Below are 11,703 nucleotides of genomic sequence, written 5' to 3' on the forward strand. Positions count from 1 at the left end.
TCAGTGCTCTTCTGTGTGTTCAGCTGCTTAAGATCCTGCTGGTTATAGACCCTTCCTCTTCTTTTAACATCGTTGTCCCTCTTCTCCCATCCCCAGAAGTCCATGTCCCCCACAAGATAACAAAAACAGACTCCCTTAAAAAAAAACAGTATTTAGTAGATGGTCCTAAAAAGACTCCCCGGGGAGCACTTGGGGGTGCCATCCTCTGTGCCCAGCCCTTCAGAGAGCTGAGCTGGGCCAATGCTGGCCCGTACCTGTGCTGATGAGGGCCAGCACCAGCCAGCTGGAGCAGGAAACAGCAGCTCTGCCACCTCGCCCCTGGGCTGCCTGCAGCTACCAAGAGCCAAGAGGGCAGGTGTCCAGGCACCAACGCTGTCCATAAGAGTTCCCCATGGCCCTGGCTCCAGTCAATGATATGTGCCAGCCTTCTGCCAGGCACTTTGGCCAAAGGAAGCTGCAGTGGTGGAGTGGGTTCCCCTGCCTGCAGGAAGGGATTTCCAGAGCAGAGGGCCTCAGATTGCCAGGAGTGGCGCGCGTTGGTCCGTCACGCATGGAGGCAGGTCCCAGCTCAGGCCTGTCCCGTGGGGCAGGTGAGGAGAGGGCAGCAGGACACGGGTGAGCCAGTGCCTGTGGGGAAAGTGAGGCCACAGCCAAAAGGTGAAGTCTTGGTGCTTCTCAGCTCTGAGGAGCCATATCCTGAGCTGTCACAATTGCTGAGCTCCTCAGCTCAGATTCTCTTGGCAAAGGTGTGCTGGGCAGGCCACCTTGTCACCAGACAGGGCTCCTGAGGCACAAGGCCAATGACGTCCATGTCTTCCACACCTTACAAAGCCCAGTGCAGTGTGGGATCAATGTTCACTGTTGTCCTCTCCCCCAGCAGCCCGAGGAGAGCCCCTGTTGTCCCTACACCCCAAGGGCTGCTGAGCCACCACCTTCTCAGGCAGGGGCTTCCCCAGGATTTTACCTTGGCACATCCACACCGAGGAACACCTTCCAGTTATCCCAGCTGCCGTAACTGTAGGGGTTCCTGAAGACCTGCAGGACAGGGAGAGGCACATCACGTCTGGCTCTGCCCCAGCCAGCCCCCGTGCCGTGGGCTCTGCTCACCTTGCCTTTCTTCTGCAGTCTCTGCCTCTCCTTTCTGTTGATGTGCCGCTCGATGCTCGTTTCCCCGCGAGTAATGAGGGCAGCGTGCCACAGCGTCAGGGCACCCAGGGCCAGTGCCACCGAGCTAGGTATGACAAGGGACAGCAGGTGGAACACAGGCCTTCCTTCCCTGGCACTGCAGCTGGCGGGGGCTGAGGCTGCCTCCCCACAGCTGCACAAGTGGGTCAGCTTGTCTAATCTCCTGCGACCGAGACAAAACTCTCCTTCTCTGTGGCCCAGAGGGTGGCAGGGCAGCAAACTCTGTGCTAGAGTGAGCAAGCCCAGCTACAGGCAGGCAGATGGCAAGCAGTGTCACAGGCTTCACTGTGTTTTCCCCAGCCCCTGGGCCCCCTCACCTGCACAGGACCCAGAGGTAGACCACGCTCTTGTGGAAAGCTCTCTGGCGGAAGGTGAAGGTGGGTGGTGGGGTCTGGTAGTATGTCTGAAAAAGGACCAGATGGGGAGGATTACCCAAACTGCTTTAGAGCTTGAAGCCAGACAGGGATCTCTGCACCCTTCCCCTTCTTGGACAGCAAGAAAGGACTGCAGCTGGAACTAATGCAACAGCCAAGGTGAGGGGGAGGCAGCTGGGATAGCCACGAGACAGACAGACAGACACCCAGAGCTGGCACAGGTGTGAGGAACAGTGGGCTGGAGGTAAGGGGGCAGGGAGCAGCCAAGGGCCTGGTCAGGACACTGCAGCTGGTGGTCATGGACAGATGTGTATGTAGTGCTGCAGCTTCACCAGGAGACCATGGCCTGAGCATGCCAAGAAGCTGTCACCAACCCAAGCTCCTGGAAGCTGGGTGCAGAGGCAGACCCCAAGCTGCTGGAGGCATTGTCCACAGCAGAGCTGCCTGACCAGCCCCAGCTCTCTGACATGTGAGATGAACATGGGGGCTGGTTCTGATGTGGGGTGCTCCTTGAGAACGGAGTCCCAAGCAGGACCCAGCCTGCACAGCAGCTCTGCTCCACACTGCCTGGAGCAGCTGGGGGGCAGGGATGTCCCACCTGGTTGGCAGCCACCTGCAGTCTCTCCTTCTCAAGCAGTTTCATTCTCTAGGGGGACGGAAAACAGGGCACCAGTTATGTGTCTCAGAGGAGCGGGACAGGGACCCTTCCCCTCACACCCCACAGGACCAGAGCAGCTGGGGGCCTTGCAGGAGGAGGAAGAGGGGAAGCACAGTCACTATATGGCTGGGGCTGGCCCAGCCTTGCTCTGCAAGCTCAGCCTGGGGCAGCCAGGCAGTCTTGGTGCGTGGCAGGAGAAGCTGCTCACCTCAATGGCTGCGTAGGCATCCCGGAACATGTCCCAGCCACTGATGCTGCAGTAAATGCAGCCCATGGTCATGAACAGGCAGAAAGAGAAGAAGTAGCGGTGGTTGTAGTGGCCCACACAGTTGTTTAGCCAGGCTGCCTCTGGGGTCAAGGGTACATAACGGTGACAGACCATGGCTCCAAACCCAGCCCATGGACCAGGGCAGTTCTTCTGGGCCCTGCTCCCATCACCCATTCCTATGCTGGCTGTCTCCTCGAGAGAAGGGACTGGGAGAGAAGGGGGAAGCAGTGCTGGTTCCCCCAGGAGTGTGCCACTGGTTAGTACTGCAGAAGGATACGGCAGTGGTGGTCCATCTTCAGCACACACCTGGGAGAGAGGAGACAAGTGCCAGTGTCAGAGCCAGCGCAAGGGGTGTGCTTGGGAGGGGACAGGCACCCCCCAGCCCTGCAGGCTACAAGCGACAGGACAAGGAGGGGGCAGAGCAGAGGAGAAGGGCCCCTGTCTCATACTGGGGCAGGCAGGGGGTGAGGAACAGGGTTCCAAAGGCTGCCCCAGGCAGAGGGAGGGTGTCCTACCTGTTGCAGATGCTGCAGTGATGGGTGCGAGCTGGCTTAGGGGCAATGCATTTCCTGCAGATGGACACACCAGTGAGGTCGTTCTTGGCCTGTGCACAGGTCAGAAGAGATTTGTGCATCTTAAATCCTGCATCTCACACTCCTGCTCTCCTCTGTGCTGCCCCACTGCCTCCCCACTCTGCACTGCCCAGGCCAGCTTCCCCAGTTTAAAGGCATCCTGCAACAACGTCACCAGGCTGTTCCCAGTGACCATCTGCAGCTCCCTTGGTGTCCCACCTGTGGTGGGTGCCCAGGTGAAGTGGTGATAGCCATGTAGTAGTGGAAGACAATCATGATGAGATTCCAGTGTCCATAGGCGAGGTGCCAGCATATCCAGGCAGGTGTGTAGGTCTGCAGGATGAGGGGCAGCAGGCAGATGTACACGATGGCCACAATAGAGCTCGTCAGCCCAATCACCAGTGCCACAAACACCTACAGGAAAGGGACCTGGTCACTGGAATGGGCAGCACTTGTCCCTCGCTGCCTGGAAAGAGGCACGGCCAGGACAGAGCCAGAGGAAACCAATCCGAACCACACACTGAGGTCCCAGCTCACTTCCTGCCTGAAGCACAGGCAGCCCTGAGCCCGTTGCCCCAGCACCACGTGCACCCTGCCCCAGAGGGGGACTCACCACACCAAACCATCGGGTGACATGGTCCACCAGCCAGTAGACCGGCTCGAAGAGAGAGTCGAGCACCACATCGCCGTTGGTGAAGGAGTTGTAGAGCAGGGAGCGGAGGCAGAGGTGCCCGTAGTGCCACAGCTGCTCCAGCTGCCGCAGCAGCCTGAAGCGCCGCCGCCGCCCCAGCCGCAGGCACTTGAGCAGCAGGCGCATCACGGCGGCAAACATCCGCTGCCGGCTCCTCATCCCCGCCACACCACGCCTGGGGGGACAGGAGCTGGGCGTGGGCAGGCCACCCTGCTGCCTGGCCGTCCCCGACGCGCTGGTGCCGGCAGTGCCGAGCTGGAGAAGCTGAGCTCCCGCAGGCTGCGGGGCCGCTGTCGCCGGGATGTCTCTCTGCACGGAGCAGGGGGCACAGGCCCCTCAGCATCTGGGCTCAGGTGCTCTCTGGTCCCATCTCGTCTTTCCCAGCGGGGAGGGGGCCGGGGGAGTGACACGGAGAGTCTGACTCAAAGGAAACCAGAGAAGGCATGAACATCCAGGATGCTGGGCCATTTCCAGGGATGATTTCAGCCCTTCCCAACATGTTCATGAACAGGGGAATTCGCACAAGGAAAATGTGGAGGAGCCAGTAAAGGATTACCCCTCCTCCCCTAGTCCCTCCCTAAAGTGAAGGATGCTACTTCCCTTCACCTCAACTTCTGGACCAAGTTGCAGAGGCTGCTCCCCCAACCTCACTCCAGGAGTCCCAACACTTCCTCTTTCTCCTCGCCTGCATCCTCGAACAGTGCCACGCACCAGCAAATGAGAGGCCCAGGAACAGCCCATAGCCAGTGGTCCCCTGCCTGCTGAGCCCCTTGTCCTGCCTGAGAGCTTTGCTGGGAGTGACGAGGAACCCGATCTGGCCCAGCACATGGGAAAACGATCTGCAGGGCTGGGGCCCCCAGGCACCCGTGCAGGCAATAGCCATCAATATTAAGCAGCAAGGCTGCCCCAGGGTCTTGCCAAGGCACGTTTTGAGCCTGGGCCAAGCACTCGCCCTGGCCTGGTGCCAGGCTCTGGTGCCAGAGCTCAGAGTCCCTCCAGCAGGATCGTCTCTCTGCACTGCTCTGCCCACCAACACAGCCCCTGGGGAGCAGCAGGGAGGGTGAGGGCAGAAGCTGCAGCATCCAGAGCCTAAAGGAGACAGGGCTCTCCCCCACCCTGCCTGAGGAGTGACCCCAAGGTTGGGATGTGCTGGATATGAGGACCCCAGACCCAGCAGCCCATTCCAGGTCACAGGCATGGCTCCTGCCCTGGTATGGGACAGGTGGGATATGCAAACGCCTGCATCACCCTTTTCTCCACATTTCCCCTTTGGTTTGCCAAGAGCTTTTCTTTGACACTCAGCAGGTGCAAAGCGGAGCAACAGCTTCCTGACATGCAGGTTTTTGGTGCACATCCCTGTGCTGTCAGTGTGATAAAAGACAAAATACTGCCAGAAGCGGGTGTTGAGGTCAGCCCTTTCCTCCAAAGACACAGCACCTTCCTGCCCCCCGAGAAGCTTCCTCACCTACAACAGTGGCAGCTGCTGGGCAGGGAACCCACAGGGGAGGCAGCCAGCCTGCTCCAGAGCAAGACCCACTGTCCCCAGGCAGCTGCCTGAAGACAGCAGCACAACCACAGAGATGAGGCTCCAGTAGAGTCACAAAACTTTCCCCTGCCCAGCCGGGCACTGGGATCCAGCCCTCGCCCTGTCCATGGCCGTCCCCACATCCCCGCGGGGCACCGAGCCCAGGGGAATGGGACAGCAGCCCCCAGCACAGACAAGAGCACTGCCAACCTCACAGCCGAGGGGTGGGGATCCTTGCATTTGGCCCCACCCCAGGCAAAGAGGAGGCCTTCCCCTGCCAGGCCCGGGCACCCAGGCGCAGCCCTGTGGCACCCTCCGGTGGCTCCACAGCGCCCGGCTCCCCGGCTCAGCAGCACCCAGCCCCACAGCGCCAGGACACTCTCCGCCATTCAGCCCCATGCTCAGAGGCTGCCCACGCCTGCAGCCCGATCCCGCGCCCAGCCCCGAAACCCCGGCTCTCCCTGCCCCGCAGCATCCCGGCCCCTCCAGACCAGCAGCATTCCCCGCTGCCTCCCATCCCAAGCGCACCCCATGGCCACAGACCCCACAGACCCCACGGCCTCCCAGCTCCGCTCAGGCCCCTCCTGCCCCACAGCACACAGAGCATCCCCCACCGCCTCCCAGCCCCCGCGCTCCCCGCCCCAGGCGCCTCTGTATCGCCGCCCAGCGCGCCCAGCCCCACGGCAGCCACAGCCCCCACAAGCCCAGAGCCTCTGGCAAGGCCCTGACACCCCCACCCGGCGCCGCCGACCTGGGCCCGCCGCCCGCCGCCTCCATGCCCGGGCCCCGCCGGCCCACGGGCAGCGCCCGCGCGCGGCATGCCGGGAGCACCGGCTGCCGTCACCGGACTACAGATCCCAGCATGCCTCACGTCGGGTAGGCGAGAACCAATAGCCGAGACGCTTACAGGGCAGCATTGAAGTCTGGAACCAATAGGGTGAGGGCTTTCTGGTGATGCCCTGTCGGCAGCGGGCATGGCGCCTCCCGCACGCTACTGCGTCCCTGGTGAGTGCGGCCCGGGGCGGTGCGGGGCTCCTGGGAATGGGGCTGCTACTGCCCGGGAAGGGGACGCGGTGGCCTAGGAGAGGAACAGGGGACGAGGCAGTGCGGGGGAGTTTGTCCCGGGGATGCCCCGCACTAGGCCGGCTGGGAGCGAGCGCTGTGCCCAGGGCGGTCGGGCCCGGGTCCCCGGCAGCCCCTGAGCCCCTGTGTCGTAGGTGAGCGGCTGTGCAGCACGGAGGAGGCCACGGCTGGCAGCGGCACCTACACTCGTCATGGCTTCATCTTCTCCTCGCTGGCGGGCTGTCTGGAGAGAAAGAATGAGGACAACGAGGTGAGCGCGGCCGCGGCACGGCTGCTCCTCCCCAGGGCTGAGTGCTGTGTGCCCAGGCTGCACAGCTTCCCTGATGGGCTGCGATGGAATATCGGACTCCGATGGGGTTCGGCTGGTGATCCTGTGCTGACCCTCGTGTCTTGCCCTGCAGCTGCCCGTGGTGTCGGTGGTGAGAGACAGCGAGTCCCAGCTCCTGCCCAACGTGGGGGCTGTGGTGACATGCAAGGTGGGGCACTGGAGCGCTGCATTGACAAACTGCATGGGCCTCGGCTCTGTCTCCTACTGAGCTTCGTTCCTGCACACGGATAGGGTGGGGTGAGGAGTCCCTGAGCTTCTTAGTCCCCTCTGTACAACTCCCACCAGGGCAGGGGCAGCCCAGGGGCTCACTTGAGTCCCTCACTCACAAAGTGAGCATTGGCATGAGGGACACCTCCCCTGAGACTGAGGTGGGCTTGAGGGGAGGCTTTGCTCTCCTTCCGTAACTCTTTCTGGGGCAAGGAGCATGCAGATCAGTGCCTCAAGCAGCTTGTAGAAAGGATGACACAGACCAGGGATTAGTTTTCTTATGTTCCTGGTGGCAGGAGAGGGACTGGGATCACTGCAGGTCTCAGCCTTATTCTGGTGCCTCGAATTGCACAAGTATAATCTTCCTCACCTGGCTTGCTGCCAGGTGTCCCACCATTGCTTGGTCACAGGGTGGAGGAGGCCAAGTGAGACCTGAGCTCCCCGTGCAGCCCTGCCTGCTCCTTGCCCTTTCCCTGCCTGGACCACTGAGTCCCCTTTTCCTACATGCAGGTCTGCAGTATTAACTCTCGCTTTGCCAAGGTCCACATCCTGTATGTTGGCTCCACGCCGCTGAAATCCACCTTCCGAGGCACCATACGGTAGGGAAAAGGTTAGATCCCCTCCCTTCAGGGGGAGGAAGGCCGAGGTGGGCAGTGCAGCTGGCTGCCCTGAGCTGGAGCTCTGCCCTGAGCACTGGGCTGGTGTCCAGCAGGTCCTGCTGAGTGCCCAGGGAGGCTGGGACAGCTTCTGCCACAGGCTGTTGAGTCGTCTGTGCTCATTGGCACTCAGATCCCTCCATCTCCTTTTTCAGGAAAGAAGATATCCGAGCCACAGAGAAGGATAAGGTCAGTGAGGCACTGCCAGGAACTGTTCCATACCCGTTGCCCCCAGGTTCTGCCTGTGGGGCCCCCACTGACAGCAGCCTGGCGCTGTGTGGCATTGCCTGCTCTCTCCTGTGCAGGTAGAAGTGTACAAGAGCTTCCGCCCCAGTGACATCGTCCTGGCCAAAGTTGTATCCTTCCCCCTCAGGGACAGTGGGTTGGCTCAAGCTCCCCTGTGGAAGTCTTTCCCTTAACCCCTGTCCAACCAGATCTCCCTGGGGGATGCACAGTCCAACTACCTGCTGAGCACAGCAGAGAACGAGCTGGGCGTGGTGGTGGCACGCAGTGAGGCAGGTAGGGACAGAGACAGGGTTTGGGATGAAACAGTGCTGCCTCATCCCTGCCTTAGGGCAGCTGATGCAGCTGCCTCCCTCTCCACATGGAGGAGTGCAAGTTTGGGAAGGAGCAGCCCTGACATGTTGTGTCCCCAGGGGTGCAGATGGTGCCCATCAGCTGGTGCGAGATGCAGTGCCCACGGACACACACCAAGGAGTTCCGGAAGGTGGCCCGGGTGCAGCCCCAGTTCCTGCAGACATAACACCCCAGGGGGCAGGGGGCTGCAGCACTGGGACCTGTGGAGCCAGAGCAGCCCCTGGGCTCCCACCCTCTTCACAGCTTCAGCCAGGCCTCCACTGGCAAGGACAGGTTTGCTACTTGTGGATAATAAATTTTTTTTGAGAGCTTCCTGCTTTGTTCTTTACAGTCAGTGTGGGAGCCAGGGCTATCTACAGCACTCTGGTCTGGCTCCTGCAGCACAGCAGCTGAGGGAACAGCTTCCACAGCACCAGGGGCAGAAGGAAGCACATCAGTGCTGGTGAAGGGGAGTGATAGTGTGACATGAACAGCACAGAGCACTGGGTCGGCTGTGCTGGGCACTCACCTCACCAGTGGTTTCCCCACACTGGAGTCAAGCTTGGAGCAAAGCCTGTCTCAGCAAACCACTAACCAGTGGGCTGTGGCTGAGAACAGCCTGGGGACATTATCTCCTCAGGCCACACGCACATGTCCTGCCCTTTGGAACGAGGGTGTGGCACACACAGAGCCCAAAAACCAGAGCATGGCAGGGTATCACCCTGTCGGGCAGAGATTGCAGAGCTAAGCTTTGCTCCTTGAGCCTGGCACAGCTTCTGCAGGCTCATGTGCGTGCCCAGCAGTGACTGCTGCACGTGCTGGCAGCACGGAGCCCACGTGGCCCAGAGACACGGGGACACTTCCTTATTGCGCATTACTCCTTTATTGAACTGGAACAAGACAGCTGCTATGGTTGGACAGTTACACTGATCCTGTGCAAGCCCAGGCTCACGACACCGGCAGGGGGGAGGCCACAGTGACAGGCCACGTACACACGAGGGGTGGGACACAACAGCACCTGCTTCACCAGCAGGATGAGCATGGTGCAGACACAGACCTCCAGGCAACAGGCTCCCTCCCTCACCCTTGTCTGAAGGCAGTATAGTTAAAGCAGGGGCTGGCAGAGCTGGGCCCAGAGTCGTGAGCACCACCCTGGGGTGCTGTACCACATGCACCAAAACACAACAACCTTCCAGTGGCATCCCAGTCACTGTGCCACGCACCCACGAGGGGATGGGGTACCCACCTTGGTCACTGCCAGCACTGCACTCGCCTCACTGCTCCCAGGAGGACTAAAGTGACAAAACTACAGTAAACAGGTGATGAGAGCTGCCAGGGATGCAAAGCAAAGGAGGAGCCTGGCATGGCAAGGGATTGCTTGGCCTCTCCCTCTGCAGACAGGGTCTGAGGGTTGGGATCACAGCATAGACAGGTGTGGGGTCACTGCCAGGCAGAGACAGGGTTCCCTTTCACACCAGACCTCCATGTCCAGCCCTCGGCCCGGAGCCCCCAGGCTATCTGCAGAGGAGAGCCTGCTCTGAGGGAATGGGCCTAACCGTGGGGAGCGCCTCCAGCTCCACAGCTCCGAGTTCCTACAACTGTGGGGGTGTGAACAGAGGGGTGGGGGATGGCAGGGGGCTCTACTACGTGGTGCTCTGCTGCCTGCCCTCACTTCTTGGCCTTGCCCTGAGCAGCAACGGCCTCCATGGCCTTACGCACGGTCTCCTCATCCCCCAGGAACTGCATGGGCTTGACAGGTTTCAGGTTCTTGTCCAGCTCGTAGACAATGGGGATGCCAGTGGGCAGGTTCAGCTCCATGATGGCCTCTTCTGACATGCCTGCAAACACAGCAGTGCTGTCACTCTTGCACCTTCCCACAGTGGCAGCTGGGGAAGGAGAGGTCCCTGGGATGCCCCTCAGGGGTGACCTACCTTCCAGGTGCTTGACAATCCCACGCAAGCTATTGCCATGAGCAGCAATGAGGACTCGTTTGCCCTCTTTGATCTGTGGGACGATCTCCTCATTCCAGAAAGGCAGAGCCCGGGCAATGGTGTCCTTCAAGCTCTCACACGTTGGCAGCTGGTCCTCTGTCAGGTCGGCATAGCGGCGATCCTGGGAGAACAGCCACGCTCACACAGCAGCCCAGTGCCCCCCCGCCAGTGTGGGAAGAAGGTGGCAAGATTCTGTCTCTCCCCCAGATTCTCTACCTGAGGACTCACTACGTGTAAGCAAAGCCAGGCATGGAAGCAAGAAAGTGCCGTTGAGGTTTGGGGCTACAACAAGCCACAAGGCCATGAGCCCTCCTGGGAAAAGTCATACATTGCCTATCTGGGCAAAGAAATCAGATCAAACATTCATGAATGGGTCATGGCACTAATGATTAACAGAGATATTGTGCCCTCTTCTTTGGATCTGTCTGTACAATGCCCAGGGGTTCAACTCCACAGGAAGGAAGCAGGATAAATTCAGCCTAAAGTCTACCATCTCCATGCAAAACAGCCCCAGATAACACAACAGAGACACAGGAGACCTCATACAGGAAGCTAGGCCATGCTGTAGGTAACTTTCAAGAGACTCTCAGCAAGGCAGTAAAAGAGCAATAGATCTTACCTTTGCAATAGTGCTGTAGAAGGGGTGGTCAGACTGCATGGGAGGCGGAGGGATGTCATAGGAGCGCCTCCAGATCTTGACCTGCGCCTCACCGTGCTTCGCTGCTGTCTCAGCCTTGTTCAAACCTGTGAGAGCCCCATAGTGCCTCTCATTTAGGCGCCAGGTCCGGATAACGGGCAACCACATCTGATCAATGGCATCCAGTACGGTCCACAGAGTACGGATCGCTCGTTTTTGTACCGACGTGAAGCAGATGTCGAACTCATAGCCGGCATCTAGAAAATACGGGGAAAGGGGGAGGCGGGGGAAGACCAGGAAGGTGAGTGGCCGGCCTTATGCAATCGGTGAAAAGGGCAAGGGCGGCGGCCTCACCGCACCGGTACCGATCGCGTCCTCGTCTTTACAGAAAGCGGCGGCGGCCAGGACGCGACCGGTACCGGAGAACCAACACACTGCGGTACCTACGACTCTCCCAGCAGCACTGAACCCCCGACCCGACACTGGAGGCCCTCGCCCAGCATCGGAGAGCCCCAAACCAGCACCGTCAGGCTCAATGTTGCCGCATTAGGCCGCATCCCGTTCCCCCGTTCCCCGCGACACCCCTCTTGGCCGGCACCCCCTCCTTGGTCCACCGGTACCTCGGAGGGCCTCGCCACCGCGCCGCGCCTCTTGCTGCCCGGCGGGGCTGAGGTCGGCGTCGTACCACCCGCTGAAGCGGTTCTCGAGGTTCCAGGCACTCTCGCCGTGGCGGACGAGGACGAGCCGGTATGCGGCAGCCATGGCGGGCGGAGGGACCGGGGCGCGCTGCTCCTCACGCCGCTGCCGCGCGCGATTAACGCCCCCGCTCGGCCCCGCCCCGCCCCGCGCGCCGCCCGTGGGAAGGGGGAGGCGCATGCGCTGACCGCGCGCCAGGCGGAGGCGCACGTACCACATGGCGCGGCCGCGAAGGGCGGTGCGACCTTCAGGGCGT

General features: G+C 60.9%; 3 protein-coding genes across 6 annotated transcripts; 1 reads left to right on the forward strand and 2 right to left on the reverse strand.

Annotated features, from left to right (window-relative positions):
- Positions 1 to 135: 135 nt before the first annotated feature.
- On the reverse strand, positions 136 to 6,089 carry ZDHHC16 (zinc finger DHHC-type palmitoyltransferase 16). Of its 4 annotated transcripts, XM_058029469.1 has the most exons (11): positions 6,025 to 6,089; positions 3,671 to 4,165; positions 3,277 to 3,471; positions 3,001 to 3,089; positions 2,763 to 2,791; positions 2,426 to 2,559; positions 2,158 to 2,205; positions 1,503 to 1,588; positions 1,108 to 1,231; positions 965 to 1,035; positions 136 to 627 (listed from the first exon to the last, which is right to left on the reverse strand). In XM_058029469.1, exons 2-11 carry the CDS (start codon positions 3,905 to 3,907, stop codon positions 513 to 515), a joined length of 1,128 nt encoding a protein of 375 aa, XP_057885452.1. In that variant the 5' UTR covers positions 3,908 to 4,165; positions 6,025 to 6,089; the 3' UTR covers positions 136 to 512. The 4 variants fall into 4 exon arrangements, with proteins under 4 accessions (XP_057885452.1, XP_057885453.1, XP_057885450.1 ...); XM_058029470.1 differs by lacking the exon at positions 2,158 to 2,205; XM_058029467.1 differs by having other exon boundaries at positions 965 to 1,231.
- A 135-nt stretch (positions 6,090 to 6,224) lies between these two features.
- EXOSC1 (exosome component 1) lies at positions 6,225 to 8,453 on the forward strand. Its single transcript, XM_058029471.1, has 8 exons — positions 6,225 to 6,278; positions 6,491 to 6,606; positions 6,758 to 6,832; positions 7,402 to 7,490; positions 7,703 to 7,736; positions 7,853 to 7,903; positions 7,982 to 8,066; positions 8,204 to 8,453. Exons 1-8 carry the CDS (start codon positions 6,248 to 6,250, stop codon positions 8,308 to 8,310), a joined length of 588 nt encoding a protein of 195 aa, XP_057885454.1. The 5' UTR covers positions 6,225 to 6,247; the 3' UTR covers positions 8,311 to 8,453.
- A 534-nt stretch (positions 8,454 to 8,987) lies between these two features.
- On the reverse strand, positions 8,988 to 11,666 carry PGAM1 (phosphoglycerate mutase 1). The gene is made up of 4 exons (XM_058028968.1): positions 11,372 to 11,666; positions 10,734 to 11,008; positions 10,055 to 10,235; positions 8,988 to 9,961 (listed from the first exon to the last, which is right to left on the reverse strand). Exons 1-4 carry the CDS (start codon positions 11,664 to 11,666, stop codon positions 9,792 to 9,794), a joined length of 921 nt encoding a protein of 306 aa, XP_057884951.1. The 3' UTR covers positions 8,988 to 9,791.
- Between the last annotated feature and the right edge of the window lie 37 nt (positions 11,667 to 11,703).

The sequence above is a fragment of the Melospiza georgiana genome, chromosome 8 (genome assembly GCF_028018845.1).
Source record: "Melospiza georgiana isolate bMelGeo1 chromosome 8, bMelGeo1.pri, whole genome shotgun sequence".
NCBI classification, from domain to species: domain Eukaryota; kingdom Metazoa; phylum Chordata; class Aves; order Passeriformes; family Passerellidae; genus Melospiza; species Melospiza georgiana.

Excerpts from the sequence above, each read along its gene's own strand:
- PGAM1 (XM_058028968.1), bottom strand. The coding sequence starts at position 11,666 with ATGTGGTACGTGCGCCTCCGCCTGGCGCGCGGTCAGCGCATGCGCCTC. Across the intron at positions 11,009-11,371 it reads CGGTGGCGAGGCCCTCCGAG|ATGCCGGCTATGAGTTCGAC; the intron begins GTACCGGTGGAC and ends CGTATTTTCTAG. Across the intron at positions 10,236-10,733 it reads TCTACAGCACTATTGCAAAG|GATCGCCGCTATGCCGACCT; the intron begins GTAAGATCTATT and ends CTGTTCTCCCAG.
- ZDHHC16 (XM_058029467.1), bottom strand. The coding sequence starts at position 3,907 with ATGAGGAGCCGGCAGCGGATGTTTGCCGCCGTGATGCGCCTGCTGCTC. Across the intron at positions 3,472-3,670 it reads TCACCCGATGGTTTGGTGTG|GTGTTTGTGGCACTGGTGAT; the intron begins GTGAGTCCCCCT and ends CCTTTCCTGTAG. Across the intron at positions 2,206-2,425 it reads ATGCCTACGCAGCCATTGAG|AGAATGAAACTGCTTGAGAA; the intron begins GTGAGCAGCTTC and ends CCGTCCCCCTAG.
- EXOSC1 (XM_058029471.1), top strand. The coding sequence starts at position 6,248 with ATGGCGCCTCCCGCACGCTACTGCGTCCCTG. Across the intron at positions 6,607-6,757 it reads GAAAGAATGAGGACAACGAG|CTGCCCGTGGTGTCGGTGGT; the intron begins GTGAGCGCGGCC and ends CTTGCCCTGCAG. Across the intron at positions 7,491-7,702 it reads ACCTTCCGAGGCACCATACG|GAAAGAAGATATCCGAGCCA; the intron begins GTAGGGAAAAGG and ends CTCCTTTTTCAG.